Below are 27,633 nucleotides of genomic sequence, written 5' to 3'. Positions count from 1 at the left end.
TCAGTCAATGGCAGCACTGTCTGACAGTTCCTGAACGCTGATTAGTAAGTCGTACAAGTCATTGACATCGATCGATGTATTATGCAGCTGCTTCTGCTGTGTAAACTTCGGGCATAAGTCGCCCTTGGCGGGCAATGAGCTCTTCAGATCGACCGTATAGTTCAGCATTTCGTCCAACAAGGTCGGGAGGCTGATCACGTACATAAATATAGGTACCTGTGTCGTTGCACAACACCCTCCGGCAATGCACCAACTCATCATCAGTCATACTCTGGCGAAGGAACAATCATCACATCATGAACAACTGTCTCGGCTCAAATTCGCGGCTCACGGATCAATGTGCTTGGTCCAGAACTTTGGGAACCATGACCCCGACAGCTTCTGGCTTGGCATGCGACGGACTGCTGCTCTGGGCCTAGTGGACGCCTCTCGGTAGCTTTCGGCGGAATACTCTCCAATCACAAGAGGTCAGTTTTTGCTTCACGGTCATACCTTCATCCGTAGCGCTGGGGTTCGGTACCCCATATGGAGAAGCGCATGGGATAACATTGGTCGGAGCGGAGAAGTGGCATGGATCGGTCTTTGGTTATTCCAGAAGCTTCGCGAGCTCCCAATCACACGCGTGAGAGTTACGCCTCCCTGGGGAGATGTTCTTCCATTCCAGCAACATCGGCGTCTGCTCCAATAAGTGGAGTTCAAAGGCGTAGTAGGGCACGCGAGTGGTCTCGTGGCAGCTTAGCGCGGTACGCTACACTGAACCATAAAGATCTGCAGCTTCTCTTCTCGTCTTGCCTCCGAGCAAGGATTTGCTTCCTCACCAGCTCTTCCCTCGCATCACAAACTTGTCGCAGGGTATCTGCCAGCGATCAATACAGCTGCCATGGCGGACGAAAGACGAGCATCCGCGTACAGCGAGAAGAAGGCCGATGTTGAGGCCGCAGGTGGACCTCTACATTTCTCGCAAGGCGACGAGCTCAACGCGACCGAATCATACAAGCAAACCGTCCTCGATGCGAAGAAGGCTTCCGATGAGGAACAAAAGATGACCCTCCTGCAGGGTGTCAGACTGTATCCCAAGGCCATTGCATGGAGTGTCCTCATTTCAACCTGCATTGCCATGGAAGGCTATCAACTTGCGCTGGTGAACAACTTTTACGGCTTCGCGCCTTTCAACCGCAAGTACGGAGAACCAACCGGCAACCCAGAGACGCCTTATCAGGTGAGTTACGATACCGCACCTGGACCGTAGTGAGCAGTGTTGACGATAGACTTCAGGTCTCGGCACCGTGGCAAGCTGGTCTGTCGAACGGCGCTCTTGTTGGTCAATTCTTCGGTCTCCTCATCAACGGATGTAAGTTGCGAAGAATTTGGTGTAGGCATATGATCGAACTTCGCTAATTCATCGTAGGGGCATCGGAGAAATTCGGCTATCGCAAGGTCGTGATCACATGTCTTGGTCTTATCATTGCCTTCATCACGATCTTCTTCACGGCGCCAAATATCGAGACTTTGCTTGTCGGAGAAATTCTCTGTGGTAAGCAGAATCGATGTATCCATTGCCACCAAATATGTATTGACTTTTGCCAGGATTGCCATGGGGTGTCTTCCAGACACTTACAATCACTTATGTATGGAGAGAATCCTGCCTTCCAAGTGTTGACGATCACAAGATACTGACAGTCACATAGGCATCCGAAGTATGCCCAATCGCCCTGCGTGGCTACTTGACGACATATGTGAACTGCTGCTGGGGGCTGGGACAACTCATTGCCATCGGAGTCATTCGATCCATGTTCACTCGTACCGATGAGTGGGCGTACCGCATTCCGTACGCACTTCAATGGATGTGGCCCGTTCCACTGATCATTGGCGTGTTCTTTGCGCCAGAGTCTCCATGGTAAGCAGAAGCAGAATGAAACGACTAATGCAGGGCACTAACTTGACACCAGGTGGCTTGTCAGGAAAGGACGTCTGGAAGACGCGAAGAAATCGCTCCTTCGTTTGACTTCGACGAATCGCGAGACCAACTTCAATGCCGATGAGACTATTGCCATGATGGCTCATACCACCGAACTTGAGACGCACACTACCCATGGAGCCTCTTATCTGGACTGCTTCAGAGGCACCGACCTTCGCCGAACTGAGATTGTCTGCATGTGCTGGGCCATCCAAAACCTTGCTGGAAACTCTTTCTCCAACTACTCGACCTACTTCCTCCAGCAAGCCGGTGTGAGCTCAGAGAACTCCTACGACTTCGCCATGGGACAGTACGCGATTAACATGGTCGGTGTCTTCGGAGCTTGGGGACTGATGTCCCTCGGCATTGGTCGACGAACTCTCTACCTTGCCGGTCTCTGTATCCTCACTGTGCTCCTCTTGATCATTGGTTTCATGGGTCTCGTCGGCGATCGTGAGACTGCAGGTCTTGCCACTGGATCGATCATGCTGGTCTGGGCTCTCACATATCAGCTCACTGTCGGAACAGTTTGCTACTCCCTCGTCTCGGAGATCTCGTCCCGTCGTCTGCAAATCAAGACTGTCGTGCTGGGCCGCAACCTCTACATCATTGCCGCCATCATCTGCTCTACTGTCACACCCTACATGATCAACCCGACCGCATGGGACTGGGGCAGCTACGCTGGATTCTTCTGGGCAGGTCTGGCTTTCCTCTGCTGCATCTACACATACTTCCGTGTTCCAGAGCCAAAGGGCAGGACATTCGCTGAAATGGATCTGTTGTTCGAGCGCAAGGTCTCAGCGCGGAAGTTTGCTTCGACTGAAGTGGATGTCTTCGGTGAGACGCTGGATGGCAGCGTTGTGTCACAGTATAAGGATGGACTTGCTGCCGAGCATTCGGAAATGGCCAAGTCGGGTTGACTCGCCGGACTTTGGAAGAAAGTTTTTGGTCGTACAGTTGACTGATTGCAGAGTACTATGATAGCAATTCATCGATACCCTTGCGTGCAGCCTTTCCTCACATCAAGAATCGGGACTTCTTTCATTCATCGATGCAAGTCGCATCAATATTTGTTAACAGAACTATGATGATGGTGGTTATTGCTGAACCCGGCACGCGAGCTTCCGCCTGCTGCCGCTTGCATGCCTCCCTCCCCACCGGTGGTGATACTGAGGCGCAGATCACCTTTCGAAATTTACGTTGCAGCCCGAGCCTCCCTATGGACAAGCCTGAAGCACGACTTCTTAGCTGCGACCATTCCAGGACAGGGCAACGGTACTATTCCGGACGCTGGCTTCCAACTACGTTCAACATCGGGCGCTATAATGTCTATGAAGGGAAAAGACCAGCCAGTAAACGCTGAAAGAGAAGAGTCGGAGAATCTGTGCAGTCCCCTTTCTATGCAGTCTCTGGGGACTGTGTAGCTGAGCCTTTTCAGGCACTATGCCAGAGCTCTGCTTCGCTGTGGACAAGATTAGCTCAGCTGAAGTCACGAGTATGCGCGCTTTCGCCTTACCTTCAAGAACACAGAAGCAATCAAAGCGACAGCCGCTGCTGCATAAGCAGCGATGAAGACGCCTTGCAAACTCTCGACGATGGTGGAGATGACTTGGTCGCGCAACTCTGCTGACATGTCTGAAAGAGCGTGCGAGGATGTGCCTGTTCCCTTTTAACGTGGGTATAGTCGATTGGAAAGACCGAGCATACCTCCAATGATTGCCTGGATCTCAGCTCTGGGCGTTCCAGGTAGAATCCTGTGCAGCGAGCTTATGGCGACATTGACGAAAACGGCGCCCGCCACTGCAAGACCAAACACGATTCCAATGAATTGTGCGAGCATCATGAATCTACGACAAAGGTCAACGACAATCCAAACAAGAGTGCTGATCGACTCACGCGATGGCATATGCCATTTCAGCAGCCTCCACCACGGTCTGTATGGCAGCGTATCCAGCTTGGATGAACAGACCAGCTCCAATTGCTACTAGTACTTCGTAGCCATAGATATTGGCGACTGCTGTATTAGCAGTGATCAAAGCTTTAATCATTGTTAGCACTTGTGGCATCGCCAAGTAAGGTGTCAGATTACTTACAGAGCAGAACGTTGCCGACCAAAGCAAGTGCTGCGCCGGCCACATACCACGGCATGTAGTAGCCCCACCGACTCATCAAGAAGCCGTTCGCAATAATCGATGCGCTCATCACCGTGATCAGTGGCAGAAGCCTGACAGCCGCGTCCAGAGCGTTGTCGCCTCTTGAGAAGATAAAGTAGACCGGAATATAGAAGATCGGAATGAACCCTGCAGCGTTCGAGCATGCGGCACAGATGAAGAGCAAGCATGCTTCTTTGCTGCGGAAGAACTGGACTGGAAACATTCTTTCGGTCTCAGAGGTCGTCCAGGAGAACACTTGTTGCAGGCTGAAGCCAATCAGAAGCACACCTGCAACGACGAACAGAGCAATGATGCTTCCACTGCTCCAGCTATACAATGCGCCCCCGAAGTTAATCGCCATGATGCCGCAGAGCAAGCAGCCAGTTGAGAGTAAGGATCCAAGCCCATCGAAATTGCTCAGTCGTGCTTTAGTAGCCATCCCAGGTTGTGGATCCGAAGGCGGCAACAAGAAGACGTAGATTGGAGCGAACACGCCACCAATGAACAAATTCAGGTAGAAAGCCCACCTCCACGAGACTTTGTCGAAGCCTCCTCCAACGACAGGTCCAAGAACAGTGCCGATGCCCCAGATGAATCCAACGAGTGAGAGATAAATCGGACGTTCCTTGTCTTCCGTATATACAGACAACAAATTCAGAACACCGAAATACATTCCACTGCCGGCGGCACCAAGGAAGACTCTGCCGACAATCATAGCGTCCATGTTGGGTGCAGCTCCACAGATTGCCGAAGCTGCAAGGAAGATGACCAGAGAGATGATGTAGAGCCATTTTGCGTTGAATTTGCCATAGAGCTTGCCAAGTGGGAGAACGACGACTATGCCTCCGAGCATGAATCCGACCGAAAGCCAGGGGAGAAGTTCGATGCTGTCGAATTGTGTCACGATGCTAGGACCGAGGTCTGCTGTGATTGTTGTGTCAAGAGCATACATGAGCATGCTGGAGAGGACAGCGACGACGGTGAGGAACCACTGTTGTGTTGTTAGCTTGATAGTGGCGTTGTATATGAGGTGCATGATGTACGCACTGGAAGGCCTCGGATCTTTCGAGTATGAGTGACAGCATCTCCCGCGCTTTCGCTGCTGGAAGATGAATTGGCTTCTGCTTTCATAACGTCTCCTTGCGGGTCAACATTCTCTTGCGATGCAGTAGACATTGTGAAATAGAAGTTTGTTGCACAGTGAGTGAGTGAAATCTCGAGAACGGAAACACGAGGCAGTTGTAGTGCACTTAAACATACGAAGCAGTCAACTTATTCTCCCAGCATCGATCCTGTAGCCACCTACGATGACTTCTCCCATCTTCCACTCAGCCGCAGCTCTTTGGCAGGAATTCTGATTTCTCAGCAGGTAGGACCTTTCGTCTTCAGCCTCATTTACTCTTCTACTATATTTGTTTTCTTTCTTGGCGGCTTACCCGCCCCGAGACATCGGGCTTGCCGCTTGTGCAACAAAGGGATCTGCCACGGCTTGTCGACACCGGTGAAGTCGAAATACACGGATTGCAGAGTATTGGAAACTCACCGGTGTTGGAATGTGGAATCCTCAATGCTACGTGACCAAGCAGTACGAAACCTGTCACTGTTGGTGGAACGCGAGATCCTCTCCGGGATTCAGGTGAAGCGGATCTTCTTCAGGCTCTTCGACGTGACGCGGTCGCTCAGCTCGGCGATGCGAGAGATGCTCTGACGACTAGATGTGTTCGAAAGAGCGACTAGAGACAACTGGGACATCGATAGCCAAGTCTGGGTCGGCCTCATCTTCAATATGTGACTGCGCGACATAGCAACAAGATTGTGGTTACAATCCGTGTAAAGCAGCATTGAGATTGTGCTTGACATCTATGTAACGACAGATCGTGCTAGTAAAGCAGTGTATACAGTACCCTCACAGCTATTTCCTTGGAGTGACGAACATGTCCATCTCAGACTGATGCGTGAACCAGTGTCCTCGGACTTTCCACTCTTTACCTGGATCAGCCAAGCGAAACGAAAATTTCCTCAGCAAGGCCGGTACCACTTTGACCATTTCCATCATTGCGAAATTGCGACCCGCACATGTCCTCGGACCCGCTCCAAACTATTTCGTGGTCAGCTTCAATGCAAACGGGCTGCAAATGGTGCAAGTAGCACTCACCGAGAGAAGACACCTTCGCATCTCGTTGACGCGGGATGGATCTTGCAGCCAGCGTTCAGGGCGGAACGAGTCGCTATCGTGACCGAAGACATCCTCGTTGCGGTTCATTATCCAAGCATTGATACCGACTACAGTACCTTCAGGCAGATAGTGGCCGCATATCTCCGCACCGCCTGCCGGCACGTCACGTTCCAGCAGAAGGCCAGTGGTTGGATGCATGCGAAGGGCCTCAGTAATTGCAGCTTCCAAATATTTCAACTTCGATGCTGTTTCGTATTTGACTGGCATCGATAGAGCTCCACTTTCGAAGGCGCAATCGATCTCTCTTTGGAGGGAACTGTAAGCATCCGAGTTGCGACAGAGGTGATACAGAAGCGCTCGAAGAGTGATAGCCACGGTTCCTGGAGCAGCGATCAGATTGGTAGTGGTCAGTCCAATGATCTCGTCGACAGCTAGCTTGCTAGGTTCAGGTCCTTCATTGATGAGCATCAAGTCAAGAATGTCCTTAGGCTCGTTCGGCTCGCCTTTCTCGATGCGTTTCTTGACCATGTCGATTGCGAGCTGCGGTGAGCCATAAGTTATATATCGGATGAGAGGTACTCGAATGACTTACATTTTGGATCGAGTTGGCCTGCTCTAGACTCAAAAGATGTTGCAAAGTTGCACTGCCAAACATGAATTTATGCAGCCACGGTGCTTGCCCAACGACAGAGAGGTATGTGAGTACCAGTGCAGTGCCAGTGATTCGGCCCTCAATGTCGCTGCCTGTCGCCAGATACCCCAGATCCTCGGAGAAGTTCAGTCTTCCAATTGCATCGAAAGCGAAGTACATCAACCAAGATGCTACATCGATTGCTTTCTTACCCTCTCGGCACTGCTCCTTGAGTGAATGTAAGAGCTGTTCAATGCTGGGATCGAGTGTGTCTTCGAGACTCATCGCAGTGGCCATTGTATATGCATGCATTGCATTACGTCGAAGATGAGTGTGATGACCTTTCGATCGAGTTGTGATCATGTTTGACAGTGGTCTCCCCTGATACCAGCCTTCTGCCAATTCGTAGAAGGCACTCTGTGCGCATACATTAGCCATCGTGATCGAACATAGTTTGCGGGGCGCGAGCATGCACCTTGTCATACACCGTCTTGAAGCCGTAAATAACTGGCAGCGCTGCTGGGTCGCTGATGGAGACTGTCGATGATCCAGTCCTCACTATGCTCCCATATTGGCGATGAAGATCGAGATTCTGCAAGGGCATATCCGCACCGTACGCAGCACGTAACTTCCAGAAATTGCCAAAGCTTGTCGTGAGAGGACCTGGAATTCTAGCAAGCGTCACGAAATAGCGCTGGTAGAGAATGTAGCTGAAGGCGATGACAGTGCCACTGAGCCATATGATCGAGATCATGTTGCCCATGATGGCTTGGTTTCTGAAGCAGCTTTGGGGTAGTTTCGATATGCAAGGAAAAGAATGAAAGCGAGCAGTAGATGAGACGATGCGTCAGCGAACGCGAACTGGAGTAAATCAACTTCCATCGTGACAACGTGTGATAGACACCGTATTCGTCGATGTGCTGCTTCTTGCCTGATTGTCAGCCTCCATACTTCCATTCCTTGTTGCACGATTAGATGCGTTCGTTGGTCGTACAGTCTTTGACCGGTACAATGTGCCCACAACGCCACGCGAAATGCTGTGCGAAGAAGGATTTCAGCTGTTGGTCGAGATACGAAGTGAGATCATACCACCGGCATCTTCCTCAAAGTAGTAATGTCGGTCCTCGCGAGCTTCTCCGGCTGTGTGTCTTGGCTTGAGTCGTATCTGCGATTCATAATGCGGCTTCTGAGTGGTACAAGCTGACCATATAAAGTGCTGCATTTTTGAAAGTCTTCCGCACCTTCACACGATCCATTCACAACGCTTGGAGCCACAAAGCATTTTCATCATGTCTTCCGGACCCGAATACAGCAGCCCGGCGCCGACAAAGGACCAGCTCGATCCGTTCAGAAAGACATCACTGGTGCCTTATGTCGACGCTGCCACAGCGCCACCTGCGATTGCCGAGAAATTGAAAGTCTTGCCGTTCAGGCGCAACATTTTCCATTTGCTTGCCCATTCCGAGGGGTTATTCCCGCACCTGATTGGAGTAATTGGTAGCTGCTTCAACGGCGAAGCACGCACCGTGCAGTTGCTCGACTGGGTAAGCGGTCACATCATTTAGCAGACTCTCACTTGACCTGACAGCTGCTCAGCAACTCATTGTTCTTCGCACTGCCACAACCTTGAAGGCGAAGTATGAATACGATGTCAATCTACCAGTGGCGGAGCTTTACGAGATGCCACAGGCGAAGATTGATGCCATGGGATGCAGTGCCCAGAGCATTGTGGATGGCGAAGGCCCTTGGTCCGAGCGAGACAGGGTCATACTCCGCCTGGTAGATGAGCAGCTCGTCGACTACACGAATGCGGAGGAGACGATCAGAGATGCGCTCGAGGTCCTCTCAAATGCTGAGTTGGTCGAAACTTTGATCATCTTGGGCACGTATGCACTCATTGCAAGGGTTATTCGGGCGCTTAGAATTGATGATGATCAGCCAATTCGTCCCGAGGGATTGATGGAATCGCTGAGAAAGTCGGTGACGCCGACTGTGCCGCGTACTTGAGACCCATTATAGAGAGGATGATGAGGATGAGGATGATATAAGGATTGTAGCAAGATGGAGCGTTTGCACTGCCAATTTTGCGGCCCGCTCCCGCCGTACCTCCGTTTCCTCTTCTTCTTTCAACATCAACTGCGCATTCTTTCTTGCTACACATTATCTACCGAGTCTTCCTGCATCTCAAACAGAATCATTGGCTTACTCCGACCAAGTTCGCCGACTTGTGCATCTCTGATGGCCTCCAGAACCTCATTGGCTCCGTTTTCACCGCTCCAGGGAACGTCTGTGAAACCAAGTGGCGGCAGAAGGATCTGGCCCTCATTGAATAAATGCACGAGCCAGTCGCACAGAGCTTGCTGCTGAACCAAGGATCGCGATGCTAGCTGCGCAGACCCTCGGAAAGCCCGCAATACGATTTGTTTCCCAAATATGTCATTGGGCTCCAGATCGAGCGTCTCTTGGTTACCACCTAGAAAGCCAAGCTGCACGTACGTTCCACCAGCACTCAGGGCCTTCATCAGGGCACGTCCGGAATGACCGAAGACTGAGTCAACCGCCAGAGTGACTTTCTTGTTCTCCAGGATCGAAGCAGCATTGTGGAGCAGTTCGCTTTCTGTAACCACAGTGTCTGCACCAAGCTGATGCAGGGCCGTCTGAATCATGATCGCACTTGCCTGATCACGATCTCGAATGACATTTATTGTCTTGATACCGTGCCTGCGGGCGAATTGTATCACCATTTGAGCCATGACAGACGTCCCGGCATTTTGAATGATGTACTCCCCAGGTCGCAGCGTTGCCATATCTTCAACGAGAAAGTAGGCGGGCATGACCGACACACGTAGTATGGCTGCGAACCTGAGATCTTTGACGCGAGGGATCTTTTCGAGATCAGAACGCTGTAAGCTGGCAACATTGCGCCACGTGCCTAACCCAAATTTAGATGGTATTACCAAGTCGCCGGTGTACAGGTCGTCGACTTGAGGTCCGACAGCCAGAACTTCAGCTACACCATCATAGCCAAGGATGTCTTCGCCCATATGCTTGTAGACTGGCTTGACGGGATAACGGCCGCCGATGACGAGCTTGTCCAAAGGATGAATCGGCGCCATCAGGAATCGAACTTGAACTTCTGAAGCGCGTGGGCTGAGGCACTCCTGCTTTCGAAATCGAATTGATGGGCTGCCTACTCCGGCGTTCTCCATGGTCTCATTTGACCGGGTAATCAATTGTGCCATAGGCAATTTGCGGGAAATCGTGGACATCGTATTGGAAGTGCCTTTCGAAAAGAAGATCTTGTTGGTTTGGCGTTGCTCATGCAAGAAGCTGTCACGAAACCCGGCATCTTATAGAGGCGGAGCTCTTGCCACTTCTGGTCGTAAGGGCGCTGACAGACGGTCATAAGCTGCGTGTTACGACCAGAACCACATCGCAAGTCAGGCGACACGACCTAATCACAGCCTGCGCGGAGCCCTGTAGGCCGGTGTGGTCAGACTCCCGCTTTCACACCGGTTCTAACTCACCGGCCATAATGTTGCGTTGCGCTGAGGATTTACGTCGCAACAGGAACGGCTGGCAACCTGGTGAGCGCAGCTTCACGTTCCTTCAATGTCTATCCAGAGAACCAACGGAATCGGGCATCAATGTGCTTGGCTATGTTTGACCTGAACTCAAGCCATCGACTTCGCCTCGCTCCGGAAGGCTCTTCGGCATGTTGGTATGGCTCCCACTATCGCTTGGGACCGCCTGCCTAGACTTGAGCGGTCATGACGGGCTCAGCCTGGGCCGCCGGACACCCCGAGCAAATACGATTTGGGATCAGAGTTGACGGGCAGGTTCAATTAGCTCTGCGTTGGGCGGACAGGCTCAGCGAAATCATGACCATATATCATACGATGGGCCGCCGTCTAGATTCGCATGCCAGAAGACAATCCCGTGCCTGAGCATCTTCAATAGCAAACAATCCGCATCTGCCACTCATACCACATCTTTGCAGTCGAAAACAACGATTATGGGACGAATTATACCAAAACACATGGCCGCGGCGAGCGCCGTCAATTGGGCAGCCGACAGGCAAAAGTCCATGCTCGTGCATCGCCATATTCAAGAAAGAACGGAGCTTGTTCCCGAAAGCATAGCCATTGACTGCGAAGCTACTGGTCAGATATCTTTTCGGGGGCTGGAGCGCCAGGCGAATTCAGCTGCTGCACAGTTGATCTGCGGTCGAGGTAGCATTGTGCCTATCAACATGTCTCGCACATCGCACCTTGTGGTCGCCATGCTCGCAGTTCTCAAGACTGGTGCCGCATATACCTTACTGTCCCCAGATGCCCCCGAGGAACGAAACCGTACGATCGTGCAAGACACCAAAGCACGATTTGTGCTCGTGGACAAGACAACGGCGGGATTCGTGCATGGAGAGTGCGATGAGATCGAATTCGAAGCCTTTTCTCTGCAGGCGGACAGCATAGCTGGTCCTGATCAGTTTTACGCTAACTACCAGGCACCTTCAGACACTGCGTACGTCATCTATACATCTGGTACTTCTGGAAACCCGAAAGGAGTAACTGTCTCGCACTTTGCTGCTTGCACAGGCCTGCTCGCAATGCCTTTGCTCGAGTCATCGATGAACCACAAAAGTCTACTGCTTCATTCTCCGAGCTTCAGCGCAGCTCAGCGGACAATCCTTGGAACAATCATACGTGGCGGCACATTATGCGTGGCTAGCAAGACATCAATTACTGTCAATCTGAGCGCAACAATTTCAAGGTTGGCCCTTCGATCATTGGAGATAACCCCTAGCCTCTTGAACATTTTGAAGCCCGAGGACTTGCCCAAATCTGTGAAACGCATTACACTGGGTGGAGAGAAGATCAGCGATGTCATTGTCGAGACCTGGGCGGGCAGAGTCGAGCTGGTCAGCGCCTACGGACTCAGCGAATGTACGCAATTGAGCATGCGATCAACTCTCTCGAAGGGCAAACCTGGCTCCCTGTTAGGCTGGCCAACTGACGGCACAATCTCATATATTCTACAACCAGGAAGCTACGAAGCCATGCCGACTAACGTCCCGGGCGAACTCTGTCTTGGTGGAGATCAGCTAGCAGACGGCTACTTGAACTTGCCAGACAAGACGAAACAAGCCTTTGCTTCCAACCCTTTTGGGCAAGGTCGCTTGTACCGCACTGGCGATCTGGTGGTTCTCAGACCTGATGGATGCATGGAACTATTAGGACGTATCGATCAGCAGACCAAAATCGAAGGGCATCGAGTAGAGCCGGAAGAATCTCACAGCTACATACAGCTCCACAAAGAAGTTATCAGCTCGGCTGTCGTACCTGCGACTATCCAGGGTCAAAACGCGATGGTCGCGGCGATTGTCCCGAGCCGCAATGTCGAATGGTCGACGCTGGTACAAGAGTTGCGGGCGGTCCTTCGTAGCAAGCTACCATCGTACGCTATCCCGCAATACTGGCTTGAACTCCAAGCAATGCCTCTCAACATCAATGGCAAGACCGATCTGGCCGCATTGAAGACACTAGCCGAAACCAAGAGTATCAATGAGCTGGTGGCGTTGGCGGTTCCCAAGTCGGTTCCGCATCATCACTCCGCACCACAGTTTGATGTTGTATTGAAAAGTCTTTCTGAAGTTCTTCAATTACGTCCGGAACAGCTCGATCTCGGCAGTTCCTTTCAGGACCTTGGCGGCTCGTCTCTCAAAGCCATCATCCTGGCCACGCGACTCCGAGAAGTCTCTCTTGACATTTCTGCTGCCGACATACTGCAATTCGACTGTCTCAGTCAGCTACTGGAGTGGGAAAAATTGGTAGACCCGCAGAGCACCAAGGACTACGTGCCTTTCTCGCTCCTGCCAGATGGCTTTGCGCACGATCCTGTTACATGGGAAGATGCATATCCGGCCACTCCGCTTCAGACTGGTATTCTGGCTGATACGATGTTGGGCAACGCCAATCACTGGTATCAAAGAGTATATCGGCTGAACGGCATCACTATCGCTCAGGTCATGCAAGCTCTCAACACGGTCATAGCGCAACACGCGATCTTCCGCACGGGGTTCGTGCCGTGGAAGCGAGGCTTTACTCAGGTGGTAAAGCGACGCCAGCCTCTAAACGTCACAACATTCCGCGACATGAGTCTGGAACAAGCTCGCCAATCGCTGGCTGGAGAGACTAAGTCCATATCTGGTCCGCTGGTCAAGGCAGCGTTCCTGGATGACGGTTATTTGATACTTGTTATGCATCATGCCCTTTTCGACTACTGGTCAAGCCAATTCCTTGTTCAGGATGCTATCTCGGTCCTGAAAGGTCAACAGCCGCTATCCAGAGCACCTTTCAGCAGATTTGTTGCTAACGTGAATTCGAACGAGCCCAGATCGGAAGTATTCTGGCGAGACTATCTCCAAGATGCACCTGACGCCAAATTTCTGGTGAACGATGTTGGGTCTGAGCCGCAAACATTCCAAGCAGATATCGGGGACTTGCTCATGGATTTCTGCCAATCCACCGGAACCACGCTAGGTGCGTCTGTACATGAAGCATGGGCAATGACTATAATGAGGCTTGTTGGATCAAACGATGTCACTTTCTTGACCGCCATATCTGGAAGAGATGCGCCATTAGAAGGAATTATGACATTGAATGGACCAACGATGAGCGCAGTTCCATTGAGGGTCAGACATGACCCGAATGCTTCCGCAGCAATACGAGCCAGGAAGACGCAGGACAATCTCTGGAGCTTGTCGGAACACGGTCAATACGGACTTCGTCAGGCTCTTGCGGCAGCAGGAAAGGCCCCTGGTGCCTTCAACACGATGGTCAACATCTTGATCACTCTGCAAGACTTTTCTCTCGACACTCCGCTAGCTCCTATCGTTTGGCACGAGGATAATTTCACCCAGTAAGCTTGCCCATACGGTTGAAAACCACCGCTACTAACAATCTGTCAGATATATAACCCTTGAGATTGACGAAAGTCATCCCTCATGTGCGAAGTTGCTCGCTCCTGCTGGACTTAATCATACCCAGGCCAAGAAAATTCTCGAGACCTTTGTCGACGTCCTTCGATCGATGCAGTTGGACAGTCTTAGTGATGCGGAAGTCGACCTAACTCCTGCAGACTCCGATTGCGATGAGTACATAGTGCTTCCGAGCGCTCAACCCACCCCTGCACCCGAGTTTGGTCTTGCACACGCTGCCTTTGAGAACGTCGCAGCTGAAATGCCTTCAAAGGTCGCTGTGCGCCACAGCGATGGTCAAGAATGGACTTACGCTGAGACAAATGCAGCATCCAACAAGTTCTGCAGGTGGCTCACTGATCAGGGCGTCACGCCTGGTGAACTAATTCCACTGTATATGGAGAAGTCAAAGGATGTCCTCGTTGCCATACTCGGCATTCTCAAAGCTGGTGCGGCTTTCACACCTATGGATCCGGCCAACCCTCGCGAACGGAATGCCTTTATAGTCAAAGATGTCGCTGCTCGGCGCGTAGTCTCGGATACTACACACCAACAGACTTGTCACGACTTCGGCTGCGATGTGATTGTACTGTCAGATCTGTACCTCGAACACTACTCGAGCGAAGACATCAGGGTTGCTGGCCTCTCACCCGGCAGCACGGCTTACGCCATATACACATCAGGTTCTACGGGATTGCCCAAGGGTGTTCTGGTGCCTCACTCTGCAGTCGTGGCCGCTACTATAGGCATGGTCAAAGCTACGAATGTCACTCCGGACTGGGTTGCACTCTGGGTTCTGAACTACGTGTTCGATGCTTCGTACTACGATGTGTTCACTATTTTCTCCACGGGTGGCACGCTGTGCGTGGCACCGCAGGACGATATCCTCTCTGATCTTACCGGACACATCAACAGGATGAACGTCAATCAGGTCATGCTTACTCCTACGATCACCAAATTGATCAGGAATGGGCCGGCTGATGTTCCCGGCCTCAAAGTCCTCAATGTCTGTGGAGAGAAGATCGACATGAATATTCTCTCGTGGGCGGAAAAAGTTGATGTGTACAACGGCTATGGACCAACTGAGGCAACCATCTTGATGACAGTCTCTAAAGTCCAGCCGGAGGGCGATCTGAACAGTATAGGTTTCCCTATGTTGCACGTCAAGGCTCTCATCGTGCGACCAGATGCAACTAGCATCGAGCCAGTAGCTGGAGGTGACGTTGGCGAGCTATGTGTAGCCGGACCTCAGCTAGCCAAGGGCTACCTCAATCGGGCTGAGCAGACTAGGATGTCCTTCGTCGAGCTTGCAAATGGCGAGCGATGGTACCGCACTGGAGACCTTGCATCATGGGCTCAGGATGGTTGGCTCATGTAAGGAACCCTTCCCTTTTCTCATCATACCCTACTGACACGTGATTTCACAGCTGTTACGGACGGAAAGATAATCAGGTCAAGCTCAACGGCTTTCGAATCGAGCTTGGTGAGATCGAAAATGCCATAGAGCGCACTGGTGAAGTGGATGCTGTCGTCGTGACGGTTGCGGAACTCAGTCACAAACGACAGCTTGTTGCTTTCTGCATCTTCAAAGGCGACAGAGAAGCTGGCTTACCAACCCTTCTGGGCGCCGAAAAGCGTCTAGACGCTATCAAAGGTCTGGCGCACAACTTGGAAGCGGGCACCCTGTCCCATTACATGATGCCAGCTTTATACCTGCCATATACGGCATTCCCAACCTTGCCTTCTGGCAAGGCAAACAGGAAGCAACTCACGGCATATGCAGAAGCCCTCGACAAGACACAAGTGGCATCATACAGTCCACAAAGCGTACCAAAGTCGCAGTTTCTATCGGCTTCCACTGCCGAGGAGATTGTTCTACAGCAAGCATGGGCGGCTGTGCTTGACAGCCCCATGAGCTCTATTGGCGCCAACTCAGACTTCCTCGCTTTTGGGGGCGACTCCATCGCCGCCATTACCGTCGCATCAGAATGCCGAAGAATCGGATACAGTGTCTCTGTTGCCAAGATTCTTGCGAATCCGCTTCTGGCCGACCAAGCTCGACACCTAAATCTTTTGGTTGCCAATGCTTCGACTGAGAGAACGAAAGGCTTCGAGATACCAGATGCGGTGAAGTACGCCATTGAGGAAAGTGGTCTCAACTATGAAGGTGATGTGGAGGATGTCTATCCTTGTGGTCCTGGCCAGTCGGAGTTTCTTGCTCGAGGCTTCGAACCTGAACAATACTGGAACCTGGTCGTGTGCCGCGACCTTCCTTCTGATTTTGATTTGGAGCACTGGCTGCGCGTGACACAGAGTCTTACAGCACGCAACCAGATACTGCGGGCCACGTACTGCCCAGTGTCCTCAGCTCACGAAACGAAATGGTATCAAGTAAGTGATGCTTGCTTGATCTACAGCGCAGTCAGCTAATTCAGATTTGCAGATCATATTGAAAACTTCCACACTTGACTGGAGCGCAACCACTTATGGCTCGGACGATGAAAAGAAAGCCCTCATCGACGACTTGCGCAAGAGCGACTTCGCTGTAGGAAAGGCTATGATCGCTTATAAGCTGCTCGTCCACAGCTCGACGGGCCGGCTGTCACTCTGCATCAAAGTCAGCCATGGATCTTACGACGGAACGCTGCTTCGAATCTTTGATGAGCAGTTCACAGCATTGGCACGCAACGATCCAGTGCTTTCAGACGTGAATCCGTTCAGGAACTATATTGAATGGGTGACGCAGCAAGATCGCAACAAAAGCCTGGGTTATTGGAAACAGCTGCTTCAAGACTATGCGCCAGCTTCAAGCTTTCCGGTCCGACTCGCTACAGATAGCAAAGGCTTTACTGCTATCACCGCCGACGTCGATACCATCGCGCTGCGATTCGGTGTCACAGCATCTACTGTCTTCCAAGCTGTCAACGCTTTGGTAGTCGGCAACATCACATCTTCGAGCGATATCTTGGTCGATAACCTGATTACTGGTCGTAACGCTGACGTCGCAAACCCTCAGACCGTCAATGGTACATGTGCAAACTTCTTGCCCTTCCGCTCCCGGCTGAGCGTATCGACCACTGTCGCGCAATTTCTCAAGACAACACAGTCCGATTTCTGGGACACTACAGAGCACGGAAACGTCAATCTGGATGATATCTACCAAGGTACCCTCGGCTGGGATCGAGCGAACAAAGGCGGCATGGCCAAGATGCTCTATTGCTACCAGCCTTTCGATCCCGCCCCAGCTGGTTCGGACGTGAACCATATGCGATGGATCGTCATGGCACAGAGTCAAGTCTACATGACATTCAATTATGCTCTCTATGTGGAAGTACAAAAGACAGCGGCCGGTGGTCATCGTATCAAGCTGGAGTGGGATAGTCGAGCTCTCGGAGCTAATGTGGTGGAGAGGGTGGGTGGCCTGTTCAACGAAGTTCTTGCGGAACTTGCGTCTGCTGAGGGAGATGCGAAGTTGTCTGTGCTCAACGGAGCACTGGCAGGACTATAATGGTCTAGCACAACGATGGTTTCAATGTTGGCGATGGGCGGGCATTGGCGGCGTTGATAGAGGTGTGGCGAGGCAACAATTTCTTGATTGAATAGAGGGTTTCATAGGCACGTGGTGGCACATGTACTGTTCTTATTGCACATTGCGAAACAACGGCTTCTTGATATTTGCTTAGGACATATTCACTACAGTACCGCCAGCGCTTATAGTGCTTCGCATTGTCTCTGAAGCTGCACGGCCATTACTTTGAATTTCCGAACAACACTTAATCTAACCCCTCTTCGAACCGCAACTCGAACACCATGCCGACGGGAGACTGGTACATTGACGGGCAGCTGGTTCCATCGAATTGGGTGGCCCGTCGAGACCCAAACTATGTCCCATTCCAAAGTGTAAGCACTGCCATACACAAATGCGACACTTCCTTCTCGATCTGACCCACAACAGCTATGGTACTCCGATCTAGCTTATCCACAGGGCGCCAACTATCCTCAGTATGGCGACTGGTCAAGTGAAGACCATGACATGATGCCAATGTTTGTGCCTGATTACCCCTATCGAACTTGGGGTTTCGATAATGGGAATATGTACGCTGTAGAGAATCCGTGGTTTTTGAACCATGAGTACGAGTGGGATCAATGGTGGCCTTTGCCGGAAGGTAGGAGATAATGATATATCTTGCTGAAAGCAGCTTGTTGATCATGATTGAGTGTTCCCTGGGTTTTTTTTGTTGCTATTGGTATTCATGCCATCCTACAACATTGTATAGTGAAGTGGTACGATTTCTCAGGGATTCGACAAGGACTGCCGCTCAGGTGCTCAATCCCCACACAAAGTCCAGCGCCACAAATGACATGTAGGTAGTAGAGGCTCTTGTGAAGGTGTCTAAGTCCTTTCTTGAGGTCATCGTTGACGGCATTCACGTCAATTAGAACCACTCTATATTGATCCCCCTATTGATGATTTATACGGGAGTGCCACGCACAGCGTTCACTACAGTCTGTGGTCCGCCACGAATATATATCATGCCCCTGCCCTGTTCTAGTATTCCGAAAATACAACAGCAGCAGCAACGACGGTGACAGAGCCGAAAATCCCTGCATTTACTCGCATCGTTGCACCTTGACCAGCAGAAACACCTCGATCATGCCCAGCGGAGAATGGTACATAAATGGGGCTTATGTACCAACCCATTTAGTCGCTCGACGGGATCCCGATTACGTGCCCTTCCAAAGTGTATGTTCTCTCAAGATATGCAGCATCTTGATACTTAATGACTAACTCGAATCATAGCTCCACGGCGATTGGGGGTACCCACAAGGCACAAACTATCCGCAATATGACATGTGGCCACCAGAAGACTACGCCTCCCCTTGGGCACAACAGTGGCCGGGTGACAGTTGGACATTCTGGAACGGTGAGATGTATCCCATGGATCGTCATCAATGGTTTTGGAGGTTCGATACGGATGGTAGCTGGATCCCTGGAAGAGTGGGCAACCCGACGGGTTACTTCCGGCCAGAACTCCGCAGGTGGCAGCACGACAGGCGCTAGCTGGCAATGCTTGAACCTACGAGGCACGTGTACGATACTGTGATGGACGCTCTTTTCAAAATCTTGGTATTTTCCCGACTTGGTGTGCTCTCTTTGCGCAGTCATAGGTGTAAGGTATCCGTCCATAGCATCTGAACATCGCCACCAAGTTGAAGGGTCATCGGTCTTACCGGCGACTTCACTCTCACTTGTTCCAGTCGAACTGCTTATCTGACACAGTGCAGACTGAATGCTGCTTGTCGTGAACAAACAATCTTCGCATATTTTGCAGGTATCTTGTAGTCGTATCAACCACCTCATTCCTCGTCGAAAGAGTACAAGCAGAAGGCAAATACGATCGCGCCATCTGCAGGACAACGGAAAGTGGCTGCGCCAGCCCTTCGCAAGGCTTCTTGGCGTTCATGCCGAGAGCTTGCTTGGAGAAAAGCTAGTCATAACAATGCCTTAGCGGGAGACTTGCAGCAGTTCGAAGTTCGAACTTGTGGGAGGAGCTGGACACTTCTGCTCTTTGCAGATCTTGCAACAAGAGGAGCCAGAAAGGTCGTCCAGCTGACCGGTGACATCTCCAACTTCCAGTACTTGTGTTGTGACACTGTGTAGGCGAATTGCTGATTGCACTGAAGGTGTCTCATAGTCGAACCAGCCAAATGAGGATCACAGTTGTCACCTGAAGCACGATTGATCACTAAATTGTTGTTTCAGCATTTGGTGCTACTTGTCATTTTCTGAAAGTTGCGTGTCATGACGCTGCTGCAGTATCTTGTAGACGAGTGCAAGCCAACGCTGAAGTCTCATCTTCTGTCGAAGCATCTCCAGGAAGATGAAGATGAGGCGCTCGAAATCAGTGCGAAGCTTCGAGGTATATATGGCGATTGGCTGAGATTGGAGCAGAGCTAGTCATAGAAGCAACGCCTTGGCGGGACGCTACAGCGAGTCGTTGTTTGTGGAGAGAGGGTCGAACTGATCTACTACTCCTTGGTATTCGTCGTATTCCGGGAACTACTCCGATGACTCTGTAGGTCTCTGGTGGTTTTCACACGACTGAGACTTCCACGAGTAGGGTGCAGAGTACAGTCGATGTTGATCAAACCGGGTGAACTGTCCCGACTGCGGCTCGAGTCAGGTCTGCTTAGAGTTCTTCTATTTGTGGATTCGGGATACCGACGGCATGTTGCAGATTGGGAAGATTGTGCAAGGCACGAATAAGGTCAAGTGAGAACTGACTCGAACGGGCCGCCTCCCGTAACGGTCCGCGCAGCTCCCCGTCGGCACTCTGACGAAAGAAGGAGTGAGGAAGGGCCGTTCTCTACACAACGCAGCAGTCGCCCGATACGAGCGGTGCTTTGAGTGCAGCTTGGCTGCACGCCACCGCTGCATGCGAAGTCATAGCCATACAGAAGGACAAGCACTCGGCACTCACTCACGAATCGCGCAATAATTCTCCGCATTTCTGCAAGACATAAAGATGAACAGTAAGGATGTGCCTGGGGCGGTGGAGAACTCTCGCGCCTCTCTTCAGGCACAATGCTCGCTTTCGCTCCCTCGCTCCTCCTCGCTTTCGTCTTCCCATCCTCCGTGTTGGGAGAGTCTCTACCCCAAAGCAGCATCGCCACGGCCGCTCCGCCGCCATGCGCGCTGGAATGCGGCGTCAAGATTCTCACAGAATTCCAATGTCTGCCTCAGAACTCATGCTACTGCAATGATGTGGTAATGAGCCAGGCTCTGACGAACTGTGTGACTTCAACCTGTGCGTTTGCAGACCAGCTCAAAGCGGCCAAGTACCGAGCCGACATTTGCGGCCAACCGATCAGGAATCGATCACACTACGCCAGACATGCGGCGCCTATTCTGTTCTCGTTGGCCATGGCTTTTGTGATTGCTCGCATGCTCTCACGCTGCCCAGCCTTGTCAGGCGCGGGCTACAAAGCGGATGATTATATCGTCGCGCTACTTATTATTCCCACGATCGCCATGTTCGTCGTGTCACAATACACTGTCAGGAATGGGTCTGGGCAGGATTTGTACGAGTTGTCACCATTACAGATCAAGACATATCTCAAGGTACCGAAAGCACCAGTCCCTCAAACACCTGTAGACATGCTAAACCATAATTCAAATAGTGGTTCCTCGCTGGACAAGTCGCACTCTTCATGGTTATCTTCGGCACCAAACTCAGCTTGGTCTGCTTGTATCTGCGAATCTGGCACCCTTTCGACGGTCGCACCTGGTTCCATTTCACCTGCTATGGTCTCGCGGCAATGTTGTCCATTGCGCTCATTGTCTCGTGTACCACTGTGACACTCGCATGCCGACCTATTGCTGCGTACTGGGACCTCACTCTCCGGCCGCAGGCAACGTGCTTGAATTCGACAGGGCTTCATTATGGATTTGCTTCTGTCAATCTGGTCCTCGATCTGGCCGTTCTGATCATGCCAATGTCACGAATCATGAAACTCAGGGTATCGGGTCCTCGCAAGTTAGGGTATGTATCGCTATCTCCTCAATGTGACATATCTCGGCGAAAAGACCTCGACTAATCATCTCGCTCTAGCTTACTCGCAACCTTCGCAATCGGCGCTTTAGTCACCGCGTGCAGCGTAGTCCGCATAGTCCTCCTCAAGCAGACTGAAAACACAACGAACCCCACCTACGACTTCTCTCCAGCTGGACGACTAGGCGTGGTCGAACTCAACGCCTCTGTCATCACCTGCTGTATGCCAGCAACAGCAGGACTAGCAAGGCGCCTCTGGGGCAAGGGCATACAACCACTCTGGACATCATTGCACTCCCAGAGGTCTACAGCCGATCAACTCGTTAGCAATACCAGTACAGTCGACTCATCCACAACCTGGAACACAGAAAAGTCGAATTATGGGAGGTATATCGCGCCCAATGTACCCAGCCCAGCGGCCTATCGCGCGGGAAGTTATTAGGTTCAACTCCATCGTGCTAAATGTCACGTAGACAGGTTGCCGCAAAAAGAGCGGCAGCTTTATTGCCAGATACCAACAGTACATCGACAGGAAGCAACAGCACGTCGAGAGCAGATGACAGTATATCGAAACGAATTATGACAGTACTTCTTCCAGCGACGCAAACTGTGTCCACTCCTGCTTCGTTCAGCGTAATTGGTAGCTGAGGTCTCACTTACTCAATTGAACAAAGACACGAAGAGTAGTGACACCGTGAAATATGCATCGATTCAAAAACACGCTCTCTAATGCCTGCGCTGCGGCAGAATGTCCAAGACCTAAGGTACATACAACCTCGAATACGCCGCGATGTCTGTGCGACAGCAAATGCACTTTGTATAGTTCCTCGCCGCTAAGCCAACACGACAATCGTCGCACATACTCAAACATCCGCAAGGCCATACCAGTATCGTGCGAGGAGAGCACTGGCACACCACACACTGTGGTCCGCCTTCGCCCATGCCTTCCGCGCCCGCTTCCCAGGTGCCAGCACGTTTCGCCCGAGCTTTGGCTTTCGAACGTTGGGAGAGGATGAAGTGTTCGAGATCTCGCTCTTCGTCCTCTGGATTGGATAAGGAGGGGAAAGTGCCTTCCTTGGCCGATGAGCTGCTGCGCAGGCCGGTCAGGAGCTCTGCCCGAGTGCGGTCTTGATTCCGACGGTACTGACTCCGTGTCATGGGGCGATCAGACTGCAAACTGTACGACAGTAGCCTGGCCTCTTCTCGATCAGTCGAGTTCTGCGGGTTGAGCAATCTCGAAAGCGAGCTTAAGTCAACGCCACCGTCCGTCGTGACAGAAGACTCCCTGCTGAAACGGCCACCATATGGATCTTCTTGAGTCGGAGTTCTCCTTCCGCTATCCGAATCATCGTCGCCATTGGTGCTGGCATTCGTGCTCATAGAGATTACGCTCGTGACATCATCGTCGTCAGCCACGCTAGCGGCATAGTCACCGCTAGCATCGAGCTCGCCGTACCAGCCTCCACCCCTCCACCGTTTGTAGAGATCGTTACTGAGGTGCTGTTCGTCCTCGTATATGCCTCTGCGCATCATCATGCGTCTGGTTTCCACTTCGACGTCGACATTGTTGTCCAGTGGCAGTTTCAGGCTACCGTCATCGCCCAGCACGTAGAAATTTAAGGGGTCCGACCGCTTGCTGCGAAAATGTGCCGAAGGTTTTCGTTGGCCCTCCGCGATTCCTGCAACTTTGAGCAACCATGAAGGCCGACGTTCAATGCCTAGCTTGTGCAGCAAGCCCAGCAAGATGTGTGCTTGCAGACTGAGAGTAAGGCCCATTATCCCGGCGATGAAATCGAAAGTTAATTGCATGCGGCTTCTACGCTGTGTTATTCCCAATCCGGTGTCCATTTCGGCGGCGTTCTGTTTCTCGGCTCCAGTCTTTGCAGGCTTCGACTTGCGCTCTCGTGCATACGGTGATTGGCTAATCGCAAGATTCTGGTGATCAACGAAGTTGACACCTCTGGCAATACCAGAGTCGAGCAGCTCTGAAGGCACAGCCGGAGTAGCGTGTCGATCCATTTCCGACGCCAACTCATCGATGCGCTTTTGCTCGAGCCAAGTCATAGGCGCGATATGGATGCGGCTGCCTTCATTCAGGTAGACTGCTTCACTAGCTGCAGTCAATACATTGAAGCCGATTTTGAGTAGCATAGTATAGACATCCTCTGACATCTGTATGCGAATTGCTGAGCTTTGCGAGAATTGAACATTGGCCTGGAGATTGTTGTATGCCCATGCGAAGCGTTGCCGCAGAGAGAAATTCTCGGCTGTCTCGCGCGGAATGGAGAACGCAGTCACTAAGAAAGCTATTCCATAGATAGCGCCACAGACCAAGATGCCAGTGAGTATTGTGATGTGAGGAACGAAGCCTACAAGCATGACCGTTGGGAATCTGAGAAAGCCAAGATCCGAGTCGTCGGCATCGCCAATGAAGATCTTGGTAAAACTCCAGATGAGAGCGGACATATAACAGCATGCCCAAACAGCCGTGTTCACGAGCCGTACCTTGTCTCGAATACCAGCGACAGCCAGAGAGGCGCTGCTGATATGGCTGAAGCAGGATATCAGACATACCAGCAGAACTTCTGGAGGCACATTCAGTCGTTGCATGATTTCAGATCTGCTCAGAAGAGGGCCAGAACTAGTCGTTGAGCCAGAACTTCCGCTCTTCGATAGACCGAACACGCCAAACCCGAGTGCGCTACTGATCATGGCTTCGCATTCGGCAAATGCCAGAGAGTGCTCAAAAATCGTCATGCCTGTTTCCGGCTTGGGGATTCTGCCTTGCAAAGCACATGCCAAGGTCTCGAAAAGCTGACTCGTACACAAAGTCAGGAAGAACCAGTAGAGCATGGACATGGATCCCCTCAAAGCACTCTTGTCATCGCCCATGCCGACCAGAGACATTGATCTGGCATGACAGCATTGAGCATCGTCTTGCCAAAACAGCAATGTGGAGCTTAAGCGGTACAAGAAGCCTCCTTCCGCTGCGAAATCGATCGTGAGGTTCTTCAATGGATCACCGTATCGTAGTTGCGGGAAGTCCGGAGAAGTCTGGCATCTCAGAGCCTGCAGGATGTGCAACATCTGAGTCAGGAAAGCGAGGATTGGGATGAGGTACAGCGCGAGTCGCATGTGGAAACGCAACCGCAGGTGCTCGCGAGATGAAGCATAGAACTGCGTGCGATTGAGCAACACGGCGGCCGTGAATGTCGTCAACGCCCATCGCGAAGTCATGTATGAGAAGATGCCCCCAAAGTTCTTCAGCTTTCCTATGCCAGCCGCAACTCCCATCAAGAACGAGCCCGACTCGTCGCTGCCCTGCGTGAATGCATCCTTGAGGGAAGACTCCAGAGCTGATGCTGTCGTCTGGACGAGAGCAGTGCCGGCATTGGATATGGTGGAGTTGGCAATGGTGTGGTGGGTGGTGGGATCGGGTATCATGCTGCCGCTCCAGATCTTGCCGGCGATGTTGTCCACGGCTTCGGGCATGTGGTACAGGGCGAAGTTCCCGGCTCGCTGAGCAAGCCGCGGGACCACGAGCAGCAAGTCCATTGCTGACGGGATGTAGGAGACATTGTTGACCGCTTCCATCTCGTCTTTCGCTGCCTGATCGCTCCACAAACAGTGGCCCAAGACGGCCTCGGGTGCTCGGTCGCGATCGCTATCTCGTGGCGGGCGGTGCGAGGAGGATGTGCGACATGGCTCTGACCATGCGATACGTGTCCGCCGGAGTCCGAGGTGTTGATCGTATTCGTGAAGTATGTCAGCAGAAAGGAAGCGGTGGTGAGGGCTGTGGCATGCCCGGCCACTTCTCCACACGCCCAGCTGCCACGCGAGTGACGCGATATGCGTCTTTATTGGGTTTCGGCAGACACTTGCCGAAAGCACAACTTTGTACAACTCGACATTAGTTGCATAGCCAGGCACGCCAGCAATCTGCCGTCCTGCTGTACCGCATTGCAATCCTAGGTAGTGCTCCGCATATCATAGGTGGCATTGAACCTGCAGAGCGCTCAAGAGGGGATATTCGAATACGAATACGATCAAACAGTTCACTGCAATCACTCACTATCGATAAGAAGAAGCATGGTCTCGCGTGAGCTATCAAACTCAAGATCACTGACTCAAACACGTCTTGAACAGTAGCAGGGAAGTCGAATAGTCACCATGAGAACACTTTGTTGCATGGGAACTTGTCTTCGCAAGGCAGCATGAAGTTGACACTCTCGGGCTTCGGGGACCGATGGTAGTCCGCTCCTCCACTGACGTTCACCACAGCGCATGTTCAACACTCAGTCCAATGATGGCACTTGGACTCACATGCATGTTCGTCTTGTTAACGTGCCATTAGCGGACCGTTTGTCGGTATCTGCTATGGCTTGCTATCTTCTCATCTCCTGGGCATGGATACTCGAATCCCTGGTTCTACTGATCGCTAGATTCAGTGTGAGCTTCATCCCTCTCCTCCCTCTTCTTGCGTGGTCTCGCCGATGCTTGTGACGGAGGTCCAGGGTTCAACATACATGGCACTTCGAGCTGCCGAGAATGGAATCGTCGCGATATGCGCGTCGTCGTGGAATGTCGCGTTCCCGATCACGTTCTCGATCGCGTCCAGCTTATGTTTTGACCGGCTTCCCAATGGCACCTCTTCTTGCCCATCAATTCGACCCTTCCCTTCAACTCTCGAGCATGTCCTTCGCAACGTGCGCATGTTTTCTTCCACGCTCATCCCTCTCATTTCTTGAGCAGCATATACACATACTCAATTTTCAGCGGGCTCAACTTCTTGTACGGCCCATCCAGGCACATGAGCAAACCACCAAACGACACATACACCTTTCTGTATCGCCTTGATCAGCACTACGCCCCTTCAAGTCCGGTTTCCGTATCAGAGTACTCACATCCGATCCCCGTCTTCCGGGTCCTCCACCTTGTACACCTTCCCATAACACACGTAATCCCACATGTCCGCCAGGCTCGGCGCATCATTCTTCGGCCTCCATCCTTGCGTCTCATCTTTCGTGCCGTCCAGATTCAGCGTGCTGGCGACTAGCATATTAAACGATTCGCCATTGCCGATCGGGTACAGTTCGCTATTGATGTCGAGTGTGATGGAGGTCGTGCTATCGTGAGACGTTCCGAGAAGGCGGTGCACGCGATCGTAGGTCTGGTCGATCAGGGTCGTGACCTGGAAGGTCTCTTCGTAGAGTTGCGCGTCCGCCATGTTTGGGGGGGATTGTTATGAGAGGAATCGTTTGTTGTCGCGTCGAGAATTATTTTGGTTTCACAAGCTTTGGAGAGGTTCACTCGAAGACCTGGACCGGGCCGCAGTTTACCCGATCTCCTTCTACACAAAAGGCGGCCTTCCTCTCTTTCCTCACATTCTAACAGCAGATGCCACTTTCAGCTTAACACATGCTGAACAATTTCAACGCGAAAGTAGAGATCTGCCGCTGGCATATGGCATTATCGGCGTTCCGCTCGAGACTGTCACAGCCGATTGTGGAGCAGCGAGAGGACTCGAACCACGGCGCGAATAAATGCTCCCAAGGTACTCCAGGAATCCGCAAGATACACACCCTCTGCACCTGATGGAAGGAAACACGACAATATGCGATTTTCAATTACGGTCATCAGAAGGGAAGCCGAGTGAGCTACAGAGAACGAAGAGCTCGTCGTCGGGAGAAGTGAGTTTTCGCGAGGTCAAAATCGAATTACTGTGCCATCTATGCACACATACACAATCCTCATTTCACATACTTCCCGTCATTCGTTTACCTCTCATACGCACTGCACTTCTCTTACCAAGCCTATCTTCCCCTCAACATCTTTCGTGTATCGCAAGACTTATACAAAGCGCGGGCGATCGCACCAACCTACCTACCATTCCCATTCCGTCTACCAACGGTATATGCCGCTACATACCAAAGAACCAAGCACCCGCCACGAAACGCCGCCCAAGAAGATCTTGCGGCTCAGAATTGCTTGCATTAACGTCTCGCGTGGTCGCCACCACATCTTGTCTTGACCTCACATCTGTTTTCATCAGCCAGTTCCATCCATCAAGAAACAAGAGTTACATGCACATGCGGGGGTCCAGTGAGGATCGATCGCCAAATCTCGTGACCTTGCCAGACACTGTCACTTCGTACCAGAGCGCATTTCCTCTTTCGGAAACCAC

General features: G+C 51.8%; 11 protein-coding genes across 11 annotated transcripts; 6 read left to right on the top strand and 5 right to left on the bottom strand.

Moving 5' to 3' along the window:
- Nucleotides 1–880: 880 nt before the first annotated feature.
- On the top strand, nt 881–2,877 carry RHO25_007896 (uncharacterized protein; the record flags this gene model as incomplete). The annotated part of the gene is made up of 6 exons (XM_023600063.2): nt 881–1,219; nt 1,276–1,351; nt 1,409–1,534; nt 1,588–1,628; nt 1,689–1,897; nt 1,950–2,877. The coding sequence occupies 6 exons, from the start codon at nt 881–883 to the stop codon at nt 2,875–2,877; spliced, it is 1,719 nt and encodes a 572-aa protein (XP_023449141.1).
- A 521-nt stretch (nt 2,878–3,398) lies between these two features.
- Nucleotides 3,399–5,286, bottom strand: RHO25_007895 (uncharacterized protein; the record flags this gene model as incomplete). Its single annotated transcript, XM_023600062.1, has 6 exons — nt 3,399–3,419; nt 3,474–3,616; nt 3,665–3,804; nt 3,854–3,995; nt 4,051–5,101; nt 5,158–5,286. The coding sequence occupies 6 exons, from the start codon at nt 5,284–5,286 to the stop codon at nt 3,399–3,401; spliced, it is 1,626 nt and encodes a 541-aa protein (XP_023449759.1).
- A 736-nt stretch (nt 5,287–6,022) lies between these two features.
- Nucleotides 6,023–7,680, bottom strand: RHO25_007894 (uncharacterized protein; the record flags this gene model as incomplete). The annotated part of the gene is made up of 4 exons (XM_023600061.1): nt 6,023–6,208; nt 6,266–6,826; nt 6,879–7,334; nt 7,393–7,680. The coding sequence occupies 4 exons, from the start codon at nt 7,678–7,680 to the stop codon at nt 6,023–6,025; spliced, it is 1,491 nt and encodes a 496-aa protein (XP_023449758.1).
- Nucleotides 7,681–8,206: 526 nt separating this feature from the next.
- Nucleotides 8,207–8,924, top strand: RHO25_007893 (uncharacterized protein; the record flags this gene model as incomplete). The annotated part of the gene is made up of 2 exons (XM_023600060.1): nt 8,207–8,461; nt 8,514–8,924. The coding sequence occupies 2 exons, from the start codon at nt 8,207–8,209 to the stop codon at nt 8,922–8,924; spliced, it is 666 nt and encodes a 221-aa protein (XP_023449757.1).
- Nucleotides 8,925–9,070: 146 nt separating this feature from the next.
- Nucleotides 9,071–10,186, bottom strand: RHO25_007892 (uncharacterized protein; the record flags this gene model as incomplete). Its single annotated transcript, XM_023600059.2, has 1 exon — nt 9,071–10,186. The coding sequence occupies one exon, from the start codon at nt 10,184–10,186 to the stop codon at nt 9,071–9,073; it is 1,116 nt and encodes a 371-aa protein (XP_023449756.2).
- Nucleotides 10,187–10,932: 746 nt separating this feature from the next.
- RHO25_007891 (uncharacterized protein) lies at nt 10,933–17,404 on the top strand (the record flags this gene model as incomplete). The annotated part of the gene is made up of 4 exons (XM_023600058.1): nt 10,933–13,838; nt 13,888–15,270; nt 15,324–16,287; nt 16,340–17,404. 4 exons carry the CDS (start codon nt 10,933–10,935, stop codon nt 17,402–17,404), a joined length of 6,318 nt encoding a protein of 2,105 aa, XP_023449452.1.
- A 302-nt stretch (nt 17,405–17,706) lies between these two features.
- Nucleotides 17,707–18,073, top strand: RHO25_007890 (uncharacterized protein; the record flags this gene model as incomplete). The annotated part of the gene is made up of 2 exons (XM_023600057.1): nt 17,707–17,796; nt 17,852–18,073. The coding sequence occupies 2 exons, from the start codon at nt 17,707–17,709 to the stop codon at nt 18,071–18,073; spliced, it is 312 nt and encodes a 103-aa protein (XP_023449755.1).
- A 477-nt stretch (nt 18,074–18,550) lies between these two features.
- Nucleotides 18,551–18,958, top strand: RHO25_007889 (uncharacterized protein; the record flags this gene model as incomplete). Its single annotated transcript, XM_065602995.1, has 2 exons — nt 18,551–18,640; nt 18,698–18,958. 2 exons carry the CDS (start codon nt 18,551–18,553, stop codon nt 18,956–18,958), a joined length of 351 nt encoding a protein of 116 aa, XP_065459067.1.
- A 1,524-nt stretch (nt 18,959–20,482) lies between these two features.
- RHO25_007888 (uncharacterized protein) lies at nt 20,483–21,891 on the top strand (the record flags this gene model as incomplete). Its single annotated transcript, XM_023600056.2, has 3 exons — nt 20,483–21,019; nt 21,079–21,440; nt 21,510–21,891. The coding sequence occupies 3 exons, from the start codon at nt 20,483–20,485 to the stop codon at nt 21,889–21,891; spliced, it is 1,281 nt and encodes a 426-aa protein (XP_023449754.1).
- Nucleotides 21,892–22,208: 317 nt separating this feature from the next.
- On the bottom strand, nt 22,209–25,043 carry RHO25_007887 (uncharacterized protein; the record flags this gene model as incomplete). The annotated part of the gene is made up of 1 exon (XM_023600055.2): nt 22,209–25,043. The coding sequence occupies one exon, from the start codon at nt 25,041–25,043 to the stop codon at nt 22,209–22,211; it is 2,835 nt and encodes a 944-aa protein (XP_023449753.1).
- A 1,143-nt stretch (nt 25,044–26,186) lies between these two features.
- Nucleotides 26,187–26,676, bottom strand: RHO25_007886 (uncharacterized protein; the record flags this gene model as incomplete). Its single annotated transcript, XM_023600054.2, has 2 exons — nt 26,187–26,292; nt 26,354–26,676. 2 exons carry the CDS (start codon nt 26,674–26,676, stop codon nt 26,187–26,189), a joined length of 429 nt encoding a protein of 142 aa, XP_023449752.1.
- Between the last annotated feature and the right edge of the window lie 957 nt (nt 26,677–27,633).

This window comes from Cercospora beticola, chromosome 5 (assembly GCF_033473495.1).
Source record: "Cercospora beticola chromosome 5, complete sequence".
In the NCBI taxonomy this organism is placed as follows: domain Eukaryota; kingdom Fungi; phylum Ascomycota; class Dothideomycetes; order Mycosphaerellales; family Mycosphaerellaceae; genus Cercospora; species Cercospora beticola.
The sequence above is the reverse complement of the archived record's forward strand: the minus strand, read 5'-3'. Positions and strand labels throughout refer to the sequence as shown.